This window comes from Erpetoichthys calabaricus, chromosome 4 (genome assembly GCF_900747795.2).
Source record: "Erpetoichthys calabaricus chromosome 4, fErpCal1.3, whole genome shotgun sequence".
NCBI lineage: Eukaryota > Metazoa > Chordata > Cladistia > Polypteriformes > Polypteridae > Erpetoichthys > Erpetoichthys calabaricus.
The window spans coordinates 230,641,420-230,661,526 of record NC_041397.2 but is presented as its reverse complement, the minus strand read 5'-3'; the positions used below and the strand labels follow the sequence as shown (position 1 = coordinate 230,661,526).

General features: G+C 36.8%; 1 protein-coding gene across 3 annotated transcripts in view; it reads left to right on the top strand.

The window, feature by feature from the left end:
* Window positions 1–1,859: 1,859 nt before the first annotated feature.
* The window catches only part of grm5b (glutamate receptor, metabotropic 5b), a 538,196-nt gene continuing 519,948 nt past the window's right edge, over window positions 1,860–20,107 (top strand). For 2 of the 3 annotated variants that reach the window (XM_028800415.2, XM_028800413.2), the window contains exons 1-2: window positions 4,105–4,256; window positions 11,379–12,270. In XM_028800415.2, the coding sequence (XP_028656248.1) occupies window positions 11,592–12,270 (679 nt within the window). In that variant the 5' untranslated portion in view covers window positions 4,105–4,256; window positions 11,379–11,591. Of the gene's footprint in view, window positions 1,954–4,104; window positions 4,257–11,378; window positions 12,271–20,107 lie in introns of those variants that run through there. The other variant, XM_028800414.2, reaches the window with a different exon arrangement.

Sequence of the window (20,107 nt, the reverse complement as noted above, 5' to 3'; positions counted from 1 at the left end):
CAGCAGCCAAAATGTTAAGTATTACTAAGAAAATATCTGTTAATTTATTTAGAAGGATTCCAGTATTATTGTGATTGAGTATGAAAGCTATTAAATGTAATGATTAAAATACTTTTGAAAACTGGTTCTTCTTTTTTTATAACTCTGTTCTATTTCAACCCCAACTTTTCTTTCCATAATCAATGAAAAAAGACAGACATATCTTTGACATAACTGAATAAATAAATTGTCAAATAAAAATAAATATATGGGGCATCATGGGTGCAGTGCCTAAATGCTGCCACCTCACGCTGTTCTGTTCTTTTTCTCATATCCCCACATTTGTGTGGATTTTCTCTTATCTCCTATGTATTTCAGGCTGATTCATAGACAAGCAGAAATATTAATTCATCCATTTATTTTACATTTCTTTTATTTAATTAAATAGTGTTGAACATTTTTTTAATCTGCTTAGAGAATTACAAAGCTCATAGAGACTGCAGATCAGAAATCAGTGTTTATGGAATGCTACCTCATTGTAGCTGATGGTGTCTTCTTTCATTGTTATGCACATGCTCATAGAGTCAATCTTACTCATGCTGTCAGAATGTAACATAACCAAAAAGTCTAAAACACGTGTCTTTGGGATCTGATTGGAAATTAAAGGATTCAGAGAAAGCACACATAGTCCCGGGAAGACCCTCACAGCTGAATCACTACAGTAGTGCTAAAGTAGCACTCAATGCTGGTTCTTTAATGGCACTTTGTAGCTCTTTACTGGGCTCTGTTTTTTCTCATAGAACTCAGCCAAGCATCAATTTATTTTGGGATGGGTTCTTTTCATATTAAGTTGTTTGTTTGTGCTTTGAAAACTTCCTAATATGTAGAAAAGAAAAAACTGAAACTGTACAGTAGGCTGCAGGGCATTAAGAGATTAAGAAAACCTGAACTTAGCCTGTGTTATTGTATGCAGTGAGAGTTTTTTTAAAATCATGAGCCATATGATATTTTACAAATCTGTTATCATCTGCTCATGATTATTCACTGTATGTAGCCTGTTGCAGATTTAAGTAAATAAATGGTTCTTGGTGGAACCTTCATGTGGATGTGTCTTATGGGAACCAAACATGCTTGCCCAGTGGCATTGCTCTGAATAGTCAGTCTGGCACCTTTATTTTTAAAAGTAGTAAAGGACCTTTGCTGCCATTTAAACACTTTCAAGTTTTAATTTAACACTGCCTTTTGTGGTGATGTTAACACCAGAGGCCTACAGAAGCCAGGCTTGGATTCACAAAAAAAAAAAAGACACCATTAAAACAAATATGATGTGTAATTGAAATTAAAATTCAAAGAAATGTTTTTGATAGTTATTAAATTCAGTTATGAAAGCATATGAAACTAATGAATAATTACCAAAATAAAAAGTAAAACTATCCAAAACTGCACCCTTTGATGTGGTGATATATAAATGAATTACGTTTAGCAAGAAACAAAGAGGTACTGGCCTGCTCCGTTGTCTATACATTAATAGGCTTGGCAACTATAGGATGTATATTGGTTCACACATACACACACAACTGCCATAAAATGTCTATCAGTTTGTCACTGGAATTTAATCCTCCTTTCATTTGGTAGAAGCATCTGACACATTTAATCCTAAAAGTGCATTTCTTTCCATTAAATCTCCGTTATACCCACTGAATGAGGATGGGAAGCTTTTATAACACAATATGGCAATGTTTATTTTACTGCTTATATGAAGTGCATTTTGAAGGGAAAAAGAATACCTTAAGGAAAAAGCTTCATATTCGTGATGTGTGTGTGTGTGAGAGAGAGAGAGAGAGAGAGATGTTACAGTTGCCATGGCAAAAAGTGGATTAATCGTGATGTTCGGATCTTCATATACAGGTCTCTACAGAATATGCGAGATTCAGACATATTTTGTGGACTAAGGAATATAAGTGAATTCCTAAGGTACATATAAATAGCTAAATGTTCTTTTGCTGCGCGATTTCTGTGTAGCAGAATGTTAATATGCTTAATGAAGACACCGCTGGGAGCTGAAGGGAGGCAAGTACAGTATAAGGTGTTCTTAATTATTAGATTAACATATCTTTACGCGAAAGTAAGCTAAAATTTTATATAAAGGAACAAAATCATTTAAAAAATATTTTAAGAGAGATGTCTTAATTTGCGATGAAATTGTCATGCTTTTAAGAAAAATGAATGCTGGAATGTATAATTTGGAATTTGTGCTTGAATGTTAAGTATATAATTAACACCCATAAATAACAAGGTAATATCTCACGCCTTTGTTCACTCTGCTGTAAGGTTTTTAACACTCGACTTTTTGAAACACATATATAAGTACTGTTGTATAATCTGCATGATATGTCGTAGGCAGTATGGAACTGTGAAGAATTGTCTGAATGATAATATTACAATCTACCTGTATTTCCGTAACACAATAAATCTTTCTTTCTTTCTTTCTTTCTTTCTTTCTTTCTTTCTTTCTTTCTTTCTTTCTCATAAACACGTATTATACATCATTTGTAACTGTTCGTATATCGTAATGTCCGTAACTCATACACCAGACAAATTTATAAAATTAAAATATTTTTTGAGAAAAGTGATAGCTTTTAATTAGAAAATACACAGTAGTCGAGTATGCTAGCTTTAGCTCTTTCTGTGCTCAGCGTCTTCAAAACTTCTTTAAACAAAAAGTACGGAATTCTGCATCATTGAGCAGTAAGAGCATCCCTTGAAAACAAGTTTATATAAACTTGCGACGGAAAGGTCTCATATAGGTAATCCTATTTAAGTCAAAAATTCCATTAAGAAAATAGCTGTTTTTCAATATCGCCTAAGACAATGTATTCAGAATCAACATTTTCTTAGTAGATAAAACACAAATTGAAACGAAAAGGGACATTGTCATCGCCATTATTTGAGTTAATATATCCTGTTATAGCTGTGCTGTTATAATGATATCGATGAAGCACGGTAAATCCTGGACTCCGTGCAAATGCGTGTCAGTTTTTTGGGGCGTAAGGAAAATAAAAAGTCAAACTAGCACGTAATTACTGATCTAATATAAACACAAAGCAACATTTTCTATACTTTGTTTTGATCTTACTTGGCATTTCTGTGTTTTGTAACGGAATCGTCAAAATTCACTGAGAGACCTTTTGCCATTTTGTCATGTTGAAAAGGGACTGATAGTATTTGCGCGTTTTGCGGAGGCGGCATGAAGTGAGCGTTTGTCCACGAGATGGCGCTTCGACACTGTAGCAGTTGTGTAAGGCGATTAAACTGGCCACAGGGTCTACAAAATGAACGTAGCAGACAAAAAGTATACAGTATATATTTAGAACCTTTTATTTATTGGTGAATCTTATTATAACATTATTGGACACGTATCAGGCTGTATTATTTTATTCTGTCCAACAGCCTTTTAATGCACCACTTCAAGCACACACAATGTTATTTTTATAAAGTTCCTTAATAAGAAAAGCAGGACTTTACAACGTAGGAAAAAGAAATATATTAGCTTTTCGAAATGTTATATTATAATGAGCATTTATAGATCTAGAAGTCTCTATTTGTGTCTACAATTAAATTTGCTATAATGGTTTATGTAATAATAACGCAATAAAACGTACCAGCCTTTTTTAAAAAGCCTTACAGTGAAGATAAGCCTAAATGATAGATAGATAGATAGATAGATAGATAGATAGATAGATAGATAGATAGATAGATAGATAGATAGATAGATAGATAGATAGATAGATAGATACCTTTATTTAAACACTTTTGCACAGACATTGTTTTCAGAAAAAAAATCATAGGCTAGGCTGTCTTTGTGCATTTTTTAAACTAATATGCTATTTATTTAAATATTGTCATGCAAAGCCTTACTTGGAATCGTATTTGATGGGTTGTTTTAAAGTCCGTGGTGTTCATGGAACAAATTACACATTATACCGAACTGTATTAACAATAACAGCAACAATGTGAGAAATGATACAAAAGACGCCTGTGCCTTTAAATGGAGGCACTTTTCCCGAAAACCCTGACGCAAATTGCTACTGTATTTAGAGGGAAAAAAAGCCCCGTGTGATCATTCGGAAGAAGTGTGCTATATGGTTTGAAGACTGGAGGAGGTGTTTTTATTTACATTGATGGAGCAGCGGTTACAAATCCTTTGGGAAAAGATGCTAAGACGGAGTTCTATCTAGCGCAGACGCCGACCCAGCCAACCACTGGGGTTAATAAAGGTAACTTTCACATTCTCTACAACGTGCAAGCAGAACTAAGGTTGCGCATCATACCAGAGCTTCCGTTTGTTTTCTTTCTACACAATGCATATGAAATAATGATGCAAATATTTGCAAAACTGTTCAAATGGTGTTGCACAATAAAGGGATATCTATTATTTAGGTCAATTCGTCGTTAGAAAACGATCTGTTGCTTTGACGAGTGTATGTGTCTTTTAATAATACGTTCCATTTCTGCTAAATGCAAAACGCTTTCCCATTTTCTCTAATCATGATACAACCTAACAAGCAACGGCTTTTGGTTTTTTGGTGAAAAACAAAGCACTGCACCGTTGGGAAAGCTGTTACATACCAGTTGATTGCTATTTGCCATATAAACAGTACGGTATGGCTTTAGCTTCCTAAACGTTATCTTAACATTTTACGAGAGTTATATGTCTAGCGAATAAGCTTACGATTCAATCTCTGAGCATTTACTTGCCGGTGGATTTCCCGGCTGAATTTTTGTATGTTCTCTTGGGAGTATTGATTTATGCGTGACACGTTGAAGTAGTAGCGAAACGCACCGAGACTACAAAACAAAACGTGAACTTGGTGAATTAGTATTCAAGGTGCCTGGGCTGAGAGAGACACCTTCGTTAAGAAACATTTGAACCGTGTCTGTATAACAATATTTTCCTGCTTTATGTATTGCTGTCAAATGACGCGACCTGACGTTTCACTTTCCAAAATAAGTGGAACGCTTAATTTTCGTGTTACTTCGAATTACCTGATCAGCAGTAACCGAACGTGATCAAAATACCCGATGATGTCGGCAACGCTGCTTTCAGGACCACAGACAGCTCCGCTAACTCTTTGCACATGTGCTCAGAGACGAGTGCTGTACAGGAGGGAAACCTGATGCAGTTCTTTGGCCGGTGTATGAATGGAAAAATAAGAATGTATTAATTTGGTGACCGCTACCAAAGGCTCTGGCTCCACTACCATCACTGTTTACGGAACATTTTTGGAAGAATACCGTTAGGGCAAAGGCCCTATTAATACAAGTTAGTGGAAATAACAAAAGGTAAGTGTTGAAGGGTTTATATATATATATATATATATATATAAAAGCATGCTATAATTAAAAGATTCTTGATTTTATTGTGATGTCCATATTCCTTTCAAAACAAAGAAAGTATCGCAGCTGCAACTGCAGTATCTTATCCCAAGAGTCGTCGAGAAACATACTGAGATCGTTGCAACAAGGTCGAGACGCAAGCTTAAAAGGCACCGTTCTGCGAAAGAAAGGCGGGCGTCTTACAATGTTCTTGACAGTGACGGTGTCATACTAGAGTACATGAAGGTGTGTTTAGTTATCTGCCAAAGGAAATTATGTTATGTATCTTGAAGTCAGATAAAAATATATAGTCCATTCCGTACGCTCTTCTCTTTTCGTGTAGAGTTCAGAGTCAGTCGGAGTATTAGATGTTCATTAACCAAGGCTTTGTTAAGACACGACATCATACTAATAGGGAAATACTCGCAACACGTATATTCTGTTACACCCGTAAACACATTTTCATCTCTTGTACTCGCATTAACAGTGATTAAACCGATCTTAGGCATTAGTCACCTGAGAACTGCTTATGTGCCCTTTCTGTAGGGATTGAAAGGGTCCGTTGGTGTTATCCGCTGTTTCATTTCTAAAGGGAATTGTGTTCTGGATTTCCTTAGATGATTAATTATTTGGCTTTTCGTTTTACTGCAATGTATTTCTCAGTAGAAGGAAAGCAGGCGTGTGATCCTAAAGGACCTGTTTTTAACAATTTGCAATTTGCTTAATAAGTAGATTTAAACAGGCAGGTGTCTATGGGGTTTATTTTTATTGCTTGATATAGGCTAGGTAAAGAACCTTCAGTACAGTTTACCCCGATTGCAGTAGTAAGGAGAAGCTGGTCTTATTACTTTAATGTATGTAACTCTTGAAAATAACATATAAAGCCATTCTGTAATCAGTTTAACCAAACAAGTAAATGCATCAATCAACTCGCTTTCAAGGGGGGAATATCATCCATCCATTTCCAGATCCAGTTAATCTAATTTAGGATACACAAAGGTCAAAGTCTTTCTAAGCAGCATCATTTTTCTAAATTTCTTAAAGGTAATGAACATATTTAAAAGTCTTAGTAGAATTAAACAATGTTAAGTATCAATATACTAAAAATATTCCCATGGTTTGTGATTACTCTAAAATCCAGCCATTTCTTGGAAGGGAGTTTAAAGTGTGCTACAGTGACCTTTCACATGACAACAAAATATCTAAGTCATTCTTTCATTATTCATGAATTGATGCTTACAGACGTGATTACCTAAGGGCCTGTTCATCACTAAGGGTCTGACTATCTAGTGTAAATTATTTTTAAATTGCTTAAAGATGCCGAATTATCTAATTTTAAAGTGGTATGATAGAAACTGAGTCCCCTAATGTCTTGCATTTAGTAAACTGACTGTACTCCTGGTTTCATCGTAAATAGCTCAAAATCTTTTAAACAGGTGTCTGATGGGTGAGCTTTTCAGACAAGCGTTAGTTGCAGTTCTGATCGTAAGACATAATTTATTCCTCAGCTTGGAAGCAGTAATTCAGAATGGGTGATAGTTTTACTAGCCTGGATGGATGGAAGAAATATAGTAGATAGGTAGACAGACAGTGCCCTTCATCCAGAAATGTATCTGCAAGAGACTGAACATATTAAGATAATTCCTGATGGAAATTATTGGTCAGAATTGTAATTTAGAATTGTATCACAGATGCATTTGGAAGCCAGTGGGGAGAGAGAGAGAGAGAGAGTGAGACAGAAAAAGTGGAAAAAGGAAAAGTATATTCCAGGCAGGTGAAAGCCAGGACGCATGTGTAGGGGTACTGGCTTTCAAGGAAGTTCTATGAAAAGAAAAGTCGAATTCGAAGCTGACTTGACAATGTTGGTGATGAAGGGAGAAACTTATATATGTTGTGCAAAAATAAATAACAACGTTGGGAAATCAACAAGGTTTAAAGTATATGAAAAAATAGCCACTCGGGGTCATGGTGAGGTACATGACAGAAGCAGAAAGCATTAGAGTGGTGTTATCTGCATTCATATTTCAAGAAAGATATGTTAAGAGAAAAGGTTTAAGCTGAAAATGAAAGAGGTCTTTAAAAGTAAGATCTTGGCATCAGCTACACAGAAAGGAAATTAAACTGCATGAGGAAGTCAACAACAAAACTCTGAATGAAATGTAAAAAACAATTAAGAAATAATTAAAATAATGTAACAATGTCTACCTGTATTATTCTAGAGCAGCTGCATAATTTGCAACTTTTCATTACATCCCCACTTGTCTTTCGTGCCAGTGTTTAATTGAAGTGAATTTAAAACATACAAATCCTCTTAACAGCGTGATATAATAAATACACTGATGTCATAATTAATTAAGCCTACAGTTTTTAAATAGTTTAGGTCATCATTTATTGTCATATGTACAGTACACAATACAAGATTTTTAATTGCATGTACCCCTACAGATTTGTCTCAGTAGTATAATACAAACAAAAGACCGTGAATATAACACTATATATAGCTCCTGAAAAATAAATTGGCTAGGCCAAACTTCTATAGGAACCTGTCATATTTTATATATTTGTCAACAGGCACACAGTTCCCGAGAATCCTGTTTAACACATCACGTGTTTTATTAACCTCCTAATACAACGAGAACATTTGAAATGTCCAGTAATGAGCCAATAAGCATTGGAGGAAGCATATCAGAGCTGTCAGGATCAAAGACTTCTCCATTTCAGACCCATTGATCACAGCCACACTGATCTGTCTGTTTGTGTTTTATCACAACAAAATCAAAGATGCTGAGCAAAGAAACGCAGTGGAAGCTAAACTCTTATACTTGGTTCTATTATTCTGCCAGTACTGAATAACCAATGATGCTTTTAATCTCAAGCTTCATTTCCTGAGATGGCCACCTTGGTCACCAACTCTTTTCATGTCTTTAATAGCAATTCATATTTCACAGTGCCTCTGTAAGAAAAGTGAGGCTAAGGCTTCATCTGACAACTGGTGCTTCTAACTGGCTGTCTTGGATGGACCGTGCTGGCTGCCGGCACTACAATTCAAACTTCATGTTGCCTCTTCAAAGATGAAACTGCTAACAGTCTTGAAAATATTTTATAGAAAAGACTGTATCCATTCAAAAGTATTTCATAATACTTTCTTTAATATGATTAGTTTAGTAGAGACTTACAAACAAATAGTCATTTGACTTGTACTTGTACTTGTTTTTGCACTTGTTATAGCTTCATCTAGAGACTCTGATACCCTCCAACAGTTCACAAAGTCACTATTAATTTGTGTCCTACAGTGGGATGCAAACTTTTTCCAAGCTTACATCCTTTGCTCCCAGGATATGCTCTGGCTTTATGTGATATTGTCCTAGAAAAAGGAGGCAGAAGAGACTTCCCCCAGGTTTTTTCCTGCATAATCAAGCATAACCTGCAAATATTACTTATAAAATGTATTTATTTCTTCTTAAAGGCTGCTTTTGATATTTGACTCTTCTCCTTTCTCTCAGTATTTTGAGCTTACTTGGCATTTATAACGGTTGTGATTTGTCACACTGCTCTTCTAAAACTGTCAGCTTTTCATCTTAATTCCGCATGCAGTATTCCAATATTCTAGAGTCTTCAGAGTGAATGTTGTTTGTAATGACTTGCAGTGACTCTGTGCCCCCTGAGGAGATTAATGGAGAAACATACTCAAACAGAAGAAAATCAGGGCTAAAGGGTATACATTTAAACCAACAAATGCAAAAGAATTTACATTGAACAAGTCCCAGTGGACACCCCCACTCCCCAGTAAATGGTTAAATGAAGATCAGCTATACAGTAATGCAAACATGGACAATAGAACTCTGACTAAATACTGGACACCTATTATATTAGCCACATAGTGTCATGATAAGCTGTAAAGCCTTATGCTTTGGCTCAATGCACACATGTGCTGGTCATGCCCCCAAATATATTAAACTGTTGATCAAAAATGGTTGATGGGTCAAAAGTAACTTCAAGATTTCAAGGGAACCATTAGAGATTTTTTTATAAGAAAGAATCTGTCTAAAAAAACAAAATAAATAAACAAACAATTCTCCATCGACTAAACTATAAAACACTGAATCCTTATGAAGGTTCATTGTGCAAAATATTCTTGAATGCACCAACTCCGGACACCTCTAGGTTCTGGCCTCAAAATTACCACTACCTGGACACCTGGCCTTTTAACTCATCTCTCAGAAGACAGAGGCATGTCTAAGGTTAGTGGTCCTATAAAAATATGGGCTGGATGTCATGTACTAAAATTTTGACATGTCTAAATTTTTGCCCTAAAATTTAAAAGGCAATCCTGCCTCTGTACTGCCCATCCAACTATAAAATATGCAAAATTTTACCAGCACAAGCTACCATATACTCCCTGTTGATATGGACTCCTTGCATCTGCTTCTACTTGCAAGGTCGTTGTTAACCTTGACGTAGACTTCAGACCACCATCTATTTGCTTTTCTGTATAGTTTTACTTCATTTCACTAAACTAGGGCTGGCACATCCCTCTTTCACATTCGTCTTCTTTATAATGGTCAATTTTTACCAGAAATTTAACAATTAATCAAAAGTTCAATTAAAAAGGTTTAAAACCTATTTCAGTGTGGCCCAGTAGTATGCTGGTTTTCCTTACAGATCCAGCATTCTGAATTTAAATCACCTGCCTGGCTCGGATCTCTGTGCTCTTTACATTTGTTCTATAAGTGTACATTGAGTTGGCTGTGGCGTAGCAGGCTTGTTGAGTTGTGCGGGTTAGGTTGATGGATGATTCCAGTTTGTCCCCAGTGTGTGTGATTGGACCCCACAAACAGTATTGGCATTGTTTTGTGTAATCGTAAATCCCATTAAGAGTCCCAATAATGTTGTGTTATGTTATTTTAACCCATTTCACAGCCACAGGCCTTCTAAAGTACAAAGTAAAATGCCACACCTTCTTCAATTCAGTTCACTTCAATTTATCTCTATATGCTGTAACTGTCTTTTGAGTTCCTAGCTTTACAACAATAACAATAAATGAGAAATAACTACATAAGGCAGAGTTTACATACATGTGTGCATATTAAAAATGCAGTGATAAAGTAATAGAAGAGCAATGTATTTTGTATTGACTGCTACCAATGGTGAATTTTTATGAAACATCAGTTCACCTTGCTGAAGCAAAGTTTAGCAAAATAAGGTAATGAAATTTATGACCAATTGTTGATGGAGGAGGTGAAAAAGAAAATGTTGTTGAAAAGATTCCTGGAAAAAATAATCCTCCTGCTTTCAGTCCTATGCATTAAGAATTTAGTCACATCATGTAAGCAATAGTGACTTATTACCAAGGAAATAAAATTATGCCTTGATGGTTTTACCTAATAGGATGATGATTGTATCTTGTTTTTCTTATTTGTAATACTATTTCAAGATTATACTGTGCATTAATTTTGCATGAGAAAAAGTTTCTATAAAAAATTAAATGAATGCTTTATAGTGTAGAAATAATCTGTTACACAGATATTATAGCATTTTTATTTTTAAAGACCATATCATTTACTAGTACTTGTTTAATAATATCTGTGAGCATGTTTGGTAATATGGTTTGTATTTGGCTGTTTTACTTTCAAAGATGATCAAAGTATTAATTTATGCAACATAAAAAGAAAATCAAGATTTTAGTTACTTACAGATCAGACAAGGTTACAGCTTGTTGTTCCAAGGGATTGTTTCAATTAAGTGTTATTTAAAAGCCGCAGCATTTGATTGAGAGTAGGCCAGGATTGTGGAATAAATATAATACAATGTTTTTTCTGCTTCACACACATTTAATGATTTTCTAATAAGGAAAGCTTTTTATATAATTCAAGATGCCGCCTTTCGAATTTTAAAATTTAGTTAAAACATGTGAAGGTATGGTTTATTGTACAATGAACAGAGTGCATTTTTGAATTGTGTATGATCATATGCTCAATTTTAATTCCCTTTTCTTCACTCTCTTTTCTCCTCCATTTCAAAAGGTTATGAAGTCTACTACCACAATCACCTTTTCAAAGAGACGTTGCCTTGGAGACAACATTTCTTCATTAGACTGTGTGGAAATGCCTGACAAATGAGTGCTTATATTGTCCTCGAAAGAACAGAAAGCATTTCAAATATTCCTTGAGTGTGCTTCCCCTTTCGTTATCCCAGTAATTATGAATCTTTTTCAAGCTTAGAACATTTTTCTTAAAATGAACCTCCCACTGTTGCTGGTGATCTTGTTATCGGAAGAGACTGGCTTTGCAAATGTTGGCCTTTTGGTATTGGCACAATCAAATGAACGGCGTGTGGTGGCACACATGCCTGGTGACATCATCATTGGGGCTCTGTTCTCGGTCCACCACCAGCCCCCAGCTGACAAGGTGCACGAACGGAAATGTGGCGAGATCAGAGAACAGTATGGCATTCAGCGTGTCGAAGCAATGCTCCACACCTTGGACCGCATAAATTCTGATAGCAGGATCTTACCAAATATAACCCTGGGCTGTGAAATCCGTGACTCCTGTTGGCACTCTGCTGTGGCTTTGGAGCAGAGCATTGAATTTATTCGAGATTCTCTTGTTTCTTCTGAAGAAGAAGAGGGACTAATGCGCTGCAATGAGGAAGGCAACACTCAACTGCGGACAAAAAAGCCCATTGTTGGGGTGATAGGTCCTGGTTCTAGTTCTGTGGCTATCCAAGTCCAAAACTTACTTCAGCTCTTTAATATACCTCAGATTGCCTACTCTGCAACCAGCATGGACCTAAGTGATAAAACCTTGTACAAGTACTTCATGCGAGTAGTTCCTTCAGATGCTCAACAAGCAAGAGCAATGGTTGACATTGTTAAAAGATACAACTGGACCTATGTTTCAGCAATTCACACTGAAGGTAAGCATTAAGTGAATTTTTCCCATTTATTTATTGGGCTGCTTGAGTGAAATAAAATAAGCTGCTGAAACGTGTAGCAGAATATCCCAGAAATACATTCACTTGTTGATTTGTTTGACAGTCGGAGTGTTTCAGAAAAAAATAACAGGAGTTTGGTGTTGAAAATAGTCATGTTACATTTCAGTGCCACATAGTCCATGAAGTATGAAGGGTTCATAATGATGTGCAAAGACATATTTTACATTGTAACATCTCTCGCATTAGAATAAATCGTTAATGAGTTTTCCTTTATCTATAATGAAACTTTTTTTAAGATTTGTGCTTTTCCTGCCACCTTGTCAGGGTTCTGCTTAGGATCACAAACACAATTGGTCAACCACTGCTCACATCACCTCTTCTGTGCAGCTGAGCAGGTGTTTCTTAATACACTTGTCTTGTTGTAATGCACATGATATGATCATTTAATGTCAGCTAGCCATATGTTGACTGAAACCAGTAGCTGACACTGCTGATTTGTACTTGAGAGCAAGGAGTGAAGGCAGTGGCTACCGACAGAGAATCTGAAATTATAAGACAGGGTGTTCTTCACTGCAATAGACTGTTATAAGACCATTTCTTTTACTATCTGGTATTTTTCATCAGTAATGTTTGAAACATGCTAATATTTCTGGGCAAAATGTTTGACAGGCTTCTTGTGCTGTGGGTAAAGTCTTATCATTTGCATTAATCTCAGATAGTTTTGATGCATTTTGGTGCAGACTCTGTTTGATAAGCTTGCTGGAATGTCATATTTAGTGAAGGCTATGTATCACAGTTGTGGATTTGACGTTGTAAAGTCAAATGTGTGAGTTGGTTGTTTTCTATTTTTTAGGATGTGTTTCTGCTATTTCTATACAAGCAGACCTGGCAAAACCAATACATTTTTGCAGCCTTAGTTCAACCTAAGGATTGCTTCTTTTTTATTTTCAGCAAAAAATGCAGTCTCTCACCCTCCCCTCACTATTTTATATAAGAAAATATGAGCATACATTTGACAAATGAGAGTACAATCAGTCCATCAAGCTCATTTGGTTTGCTAATTGTTAATTTCTCCCAACATTACATCCCGAAACCTTTCAAAAGTTGCATAATAATAGTGAGCTGAATGACTTTCGGCCTGTTGCTCTGACATCACATGTGATGAAGACCATGGAGAGGCTGCTGCTTCACCACCTTAGGCCACAGGTTCAACACGTCCTTGACCCTCTGCAGTTTGCATATCAGGAGAAGGTGGGAGCGGAAGATGCCATCATCTATATGCTACACCGATCCCTCTCTCACTTGGACAGAGGCAGTGGTGCTGTAAGAATTATGTTTCTAGACTTCTCTAGCGCCTTCAACACAATCCAACCTCTGCTCCTTAGGGACAAGCTGACAGAGATGGGATTAGATTCATACCTAGTGGCATGGATCGTGGACTATCTTAAAGACAGACCTCAGTATGTGCGTCTTGGGAACTGCACGTCTGACATTGTGGTCAGCAACACAGGAGCGCCGCAGGGGACTGTACTTTCTCCGGTCCTGTTCAGCCTATATACATCGGACTTCCAATACAACTCGGAGTCCTGCCATGTGCAAAAGTTCGCTGATGACACTGCTATCGTGGGCTGTATCAGGAATGGGCTGGAGGAGGAGTATAGGGACCTAATCAATGACTTTGTTAAATGGTCCGAATCAAACCACCTACACCTGAACACCAGCAAAACCAAGGAGCTGGTGGTGGATTTTAGGAGGCCCAGACCCCTCATAGACCCAGTGATCATCAAAGGTGACTGTGTGCAGATGGTGCAGACCTATAAATATCTGGGAGTGCAGCTGGATGATAAATTAGACTGGACTGCCAATACTGATGCGCTGTGCAAGAAAGGACAAAGCCGGTTATACTTCCTTAGAAGGCTGGCTTCCTTCAACATCTGCAATAAGATGCTGCAGATGTTCTATCAAACAGTTGTGGCGAGCGCCCTCTTCTACGCAGTGGTGTGCTGGGGTGGCAGCATTAAGAGGAAAGACGCCTCACGCCTGGACAAACTGGTGAAGAAGGCAGGCTCTATTGTTGGCATGGAGCTGGACAGTTTAACATCTGTGGCAGAGCGAAGGGCGCTCAGCAGGCTCCTATCAATTATGGAGAATCCACTGCATCCACTAAATAATGTCATCTCCAAACAGAAGAGCAGCTTCAGCGACAGACTGCTGTCACTGTCCTGCTCCACAGACAGATTGAGGAGATCGTTCCTCCCCCAAACTATGCGACTCTTTAATTCCACCAGGGGGGGTAAACGTTAATATTTAACATTATACATAGTTATTGTCTGTTTTTTTTTTTTTTTCACCTGTATTATTATCATTCTTTAATTTAATATTATTTATTGTATCAGTATGCTGCTGCTGAAGAATGTGAATTTCCCATCGGGATTAATAAAGTATCTATCTATCTATCTATCTATCTATCTATCTAATTATGTTGAACTATATAACTTGGTAGTTCTTTCCTAGATTCTTATACAATTGTTAGTGTAAAGAAGTGATTCTGGACTTTTGCACCATTCCCCTTTATTTCCATTTTTTCCTGAATTCTCAATTCACACTTTAACTAAAAGAATTCTGCTGGATCAACCAACAGACCTGTTGCCCAAACCAAATCTTAAGGCTGGCATTAGTATTTGTGTTGGTGGGCACTTATCAATATAAATTTCAAATATGAAATCAAATAAATTTTTACTTGAATTTAGGTGATGAGAACTATTTTAATAAACTGTTGATGTGAAAAGAATTTAAATGAAATGAATGTCAGTGTCACAGACACTGTGCTTAATTAAGCATTAGAGTGAAGAGAAGTCAAGTCAAGTGTCTTTAGTGTCATATCACCCAGACACAGTATTGCAGCACACAATGGCACAACATAATGTACCCTAGGACCGCATATATATATATATATATATATATATATATATATATATATATATATATATATATATATATATATATAAACACAGTACAGTTGTTCATAACAAGATGTCAATGCCACTATGGGCAGATGTCCTATGCTCCAGCACACAAACTAACATCACTGAAATAGATCTTTTACTTAGGAGTCACACTAGAGTTGACCGAAGGACAGTACAAAAATACAATCAAACAGTAAATGTATTGAACGTTTTGAACACCACAGAGGATGTTGTAGGCCTAATATAAAAAAGTATGAATTAGCATGAGCTGACCTAACTCAGGGTGTTCATAAGAAACATATAGGTTTACCTCATGAGGTAGAAATACATAATAAACAAAAATAGTTGCATCAGATATTTGAAATATTAAAAACGTGTGCTTCAATTTAAACACTTAAAGCTGAACTATTCTTGATTGTAATTGAAATTTGTCATTTTTCAACCTCTGATAGAGGTCCATAGATGGATAGATCCTCAGTAAAGGATCAAAAATCAAAAATAGCATCACATTCGTAATCTCTGACCTTGAAATAGTCTGAAATGGTTTGAGTTTTGTCATTTTTAACCTTCTGGGAGTAGTTCATACAGGGTAAGGATCATTTGTAAAGAATCAAATATCAAAAATATTACCATATTCATGATCAGTAACTTTGAAATGACTTAAACGACACTCCACATGTCTATATTACCAGTCCCCATTTATTCAAAGTTTTGTGAAAAGCAGTAACTTTGACCCCTCATATCTCATTAGGGCATGAACTCCTATGGCCATGCACAAATTTAAGCCTTTCTGATCATTTTTGCGGTAGACATCTATTGATTTACGCTTAATCATAAGGGGGTCTAGAGGGCCATAAACACAGGGGAACCCCAAAAAGCTTGATATCCTGCATAACTAGACATCAAGACAAGTTGGACTGTATATTATATTTGAAGTTTTTCTTGTACTGGTGAGTCAGGAGTCACTAGTAAAAAAAAACATGATTTCAAAACGTTAATAAGTAATTCTTATGAACTCAAAATCATATTAATTAAATATTACATTAATCAAATCTATACTAGGTAATAACAACACTCTCATACCAGGCAAAGCAAACAAACCATTATTATACAGTATAAACAATACAAACACCACAGTGGGTGCAGGGCATCTACGCACACAGCAAAGTTGAGAGAGATGAGAGTAATAACTCGCCGTATGTGTAGCTCCCTCAGCATATGTGTAGTATAACTTGTTTATGATTGCCTCTACCCACATCATCCATAGCAACCAAACTTTTCACGTGTGATTTAGCCTGCTTGGTGCTTCTTTCACCGCAAATACTAGCTTCAACCCTATTTCTACCATTTGTTAGCTGCATTTTGTCAGCAATCACCATCAGTTTTGGGGATCTTCTGTAGTGAGAAGTCAAGCAAAATGACACTTTTTATTGGCTAACTAAAAAGATTACAATATGCAAGCTTTTGAGAAAACTCAGGCCCCTTCTTCAGGCAAGCTGTAATACAGAAACTGGAGTTCCCTGTGTTTATATACACTCAACGACAGATAACAACATTGAAAAATCTTTAAGTGAGACACCTTAAATGTAAAATATTAATAGACCACTTCAGGCTAAGATTCATTTAGCAAGAGAGGAGAACAATGTATAGTCAAAATCGTTGGATAAGATAACTGTCCAACAAAGTCTTGGGAAAAAAGTAGCAGGAGTAATTTTTTGCATTTTTTTAATACCTATGCTGTAATTAAAAAAAATATATTCTCTCAGCTTTGTAATTATCAACCATCTACTTTAACAACAGCTCGTACACACAAGCCCCTGTCTAACGTATTGCTGAGTTGCTGCCAAAGTTGAATAACCAATCACGATAATAAATGTAATTAATCACGGTTGCTAGAAGGGTGCCTTTCAATCAAAAAAAAAATATATATATATAAAAAGACTGGTTAATTTTTTATAAATTCACATGTATGTATATTTTTAACATTACTTTTTAAATACAAGATTATTTTTTCTCATAGAAATCATTAATGGATGGGCCTACCAGTCTGCCATCTCTGCTCAGCGCTATAGTCGTATAATTCTCATAGCCTGTCCAACTAAGACATGACCCTTAGTCCCAGGATGTGCTTGGTTGCTTTTTTCTCCACAGCTGTTGCTGTCTTTCTTCACCGGGACTGAATATCCACGTTCTTCTTCAGATCTTGCCATCAGGGTTGAGCATTCCTATAGAAAGCCTTGGTCAACCAACATAGCTTTTAGTTGAAACTCATAAGTAAAGTACAAGAAAGTTACGAGAATGTAGTGTCCATTTTGCACTGTTTAAGAGATGTGCCTTAAGTTCAACTTTGTAGAAATGCTTTATGTTTATGAAACATCTGCATTAAGCTGCAAAATATAGATTTATGTCCTAGAGTGTTGTTGGGCAGACTGTGTCTCCTGTGAGCTTTGAAATTGGATTAAGCAGATTTAGAAAATTGATCATTGGATGGAAGATGACAGGTAAAAAATATATAGCTAAATAAACATAAAAAGGCCAAAAATATAAAAGCCATTGACCACCGTTAACCTGATTTTTTGGAGCTCTAGCGCCAGTACTCTCAGGCAATTTCCTGCCCACACATTTGCTATAAAATGGAACCTATATCATATGTATTTACTCTTAACACCTTGGAAAGGCCCTCAGGGAGTAATTCAGGGAGTCAGTTTTTTGCTCTTTATTTCCAGCTAGGTGTCAAGCAAAGACAATGCAATTCTCCTAAATGTAACTTATTACTTACTTTAGTGGCATAACCACACAATAATAATAACATTACAGATTTATAAAAAATTTAAAATGTGAAAATTTCACCATCTAACAAATTGCATGCTTCTCTCCCTGACATCCTTTTTGTCAGGTCACAAAAGAGCACGTGTTTGGAGAAACTGAAAAAAGCATGATTGCTGTTGGAGCGGAAGATTCTTAGAAATACGCTGCCCTAAACAATATGTAGCATTCAGTAGTTAGAAGCAGAGTGTGTGGCTCAGACAGCACTCGGCCCTCACCTTTGTTAAAGTGTAGCATTGTCTGTTATTCTCAACAACATAATATTTCAGTAAATCGGGATATACTGTAAATTTTCCAAAATGTTGACAGTTTCATCAGTCCTACTATTATTAACGTCCTTTGATTAATGATTTTAAGCTTTGCACTGTTAATGAAGCAATAAAGTACTTGCATCTTGTCTCCCTTTCAGTAAATTGCAATCAGAAAGTTAAACAAATCAACCAAAGCACACATGGAATTTAAATTAGATAAGATGTTAAATTTATCCTGGCACTTTTATTACTTTTAGTTCCTGATCTTTGACTTGGTTTTCCCTTATTCAATAAAATAACTAAAAGTAAAAGGGAAAATAGTGGGGAAAGGCCCAAGTGCAAAAAAAAAAAAAAAGGAATACTCTGCATCTGGTCCTAGGTTCAAATATACCACAACCAAGTATTCGAAAAATAAAATTAAATAGGTTCAAGGTTTCAGATGGTTTAGAATCCACCAGCTATGGTTGTCTGACCATAACCCTAACCATCTTTCTTATGTCCAGATATAAAGAAATGTTAAGGCATGAAGCTTCAGTCACGTGTGAGGTCACACGTTGGACAGACCAAGCAAAGGCTGTTCTCCAGTATGAGCTGAGTCTTACTGACTAGGATATGTTCAGGCACGGCTCTGATGACAACATCAATGTATTTACAGAAACTGACTTGCTACATAGTATTTTGTAAATGTAATAGCACCAAAAGCCATCATCAAGACTTACCCAAACCCTAAACTACGAGTAGATAAAACCATTCGTGATGCACTGAACAGAGGCTCTACTGAGTACAACCTCAGGGCTGGTGTCTGGGAATATGGATGATTACAAAGCTGCCTTGTACAATCTAAGGGGACCCATGAAAGCAGCTAAGCAATGATATGGAGATAAGGTGAAAGGGCAATTTGAGTTGTCCAATTCTAGGAGCATGTAGGAAGGTCTGTGGATAATAACAGACAATAAAGTACCGTAGATACTTGCGTATTAGTCGATCTCGCAGATAAGTCGAGATGTATTGTTTAAGCCGAAAATTACGAAATTTGTTATGACCCGCGTATAAGTCGAGGGTAAAACTTCACAGCTATCAGAGATAGAGGGCGACAATCAGCTGTTAATGGCGACAAAACTCACTGTCACGTCACAGGCATTCCCTCTGTGCTTGGAGAAATGCTAGACTCGTTGACTCGGCAACTAATCCTTGCGTGTGCATGAGTTGCGAAATGTAAACAAAGGCAAGATGGCGTCGATATGTCACAAGGGAGCGAAGCGAATGCAGAAAAGAAAACACTCAGCAGACGATGTTTTGCACATTATCGCTGAGTCGGACTCTGAGTTTTCAGAATTGGATTTTATTGACAGTGATCAGGAATCAAGCAAGAGAGTGATAAGCCAGCATCAGCTGATCGGACACCAGTCGATGCCGCACCAGCTGAACGCATTCGCGCAGCCGATGCAGCTACGGCAAGGTTCGCGTGGGAGGAATACCCAAACATTGATCTGTGGGAGCCGAACTGGCTACCGGACTTCACAAGACAGCATGGCTTGCTGTTGGACACGACAGATCACCCGCTGATGGACTACTTCAGGCTGCTCTCTCCTGATGCTGCTTTTCAGCTACTGTCAGACGAGACAAACAGATAGGCAGAGAAATTTTTTGAATCGCGGGCTGCGCTTGCATTGCATTGATAGCGTGCGTTGCCTTGGTTCTTTTAATTCCAAATCTGGTTGCACGTGGCAGCTAATGGTATGTTTGTTATTCAAAACCTGCAAAGGCTAATGCTCA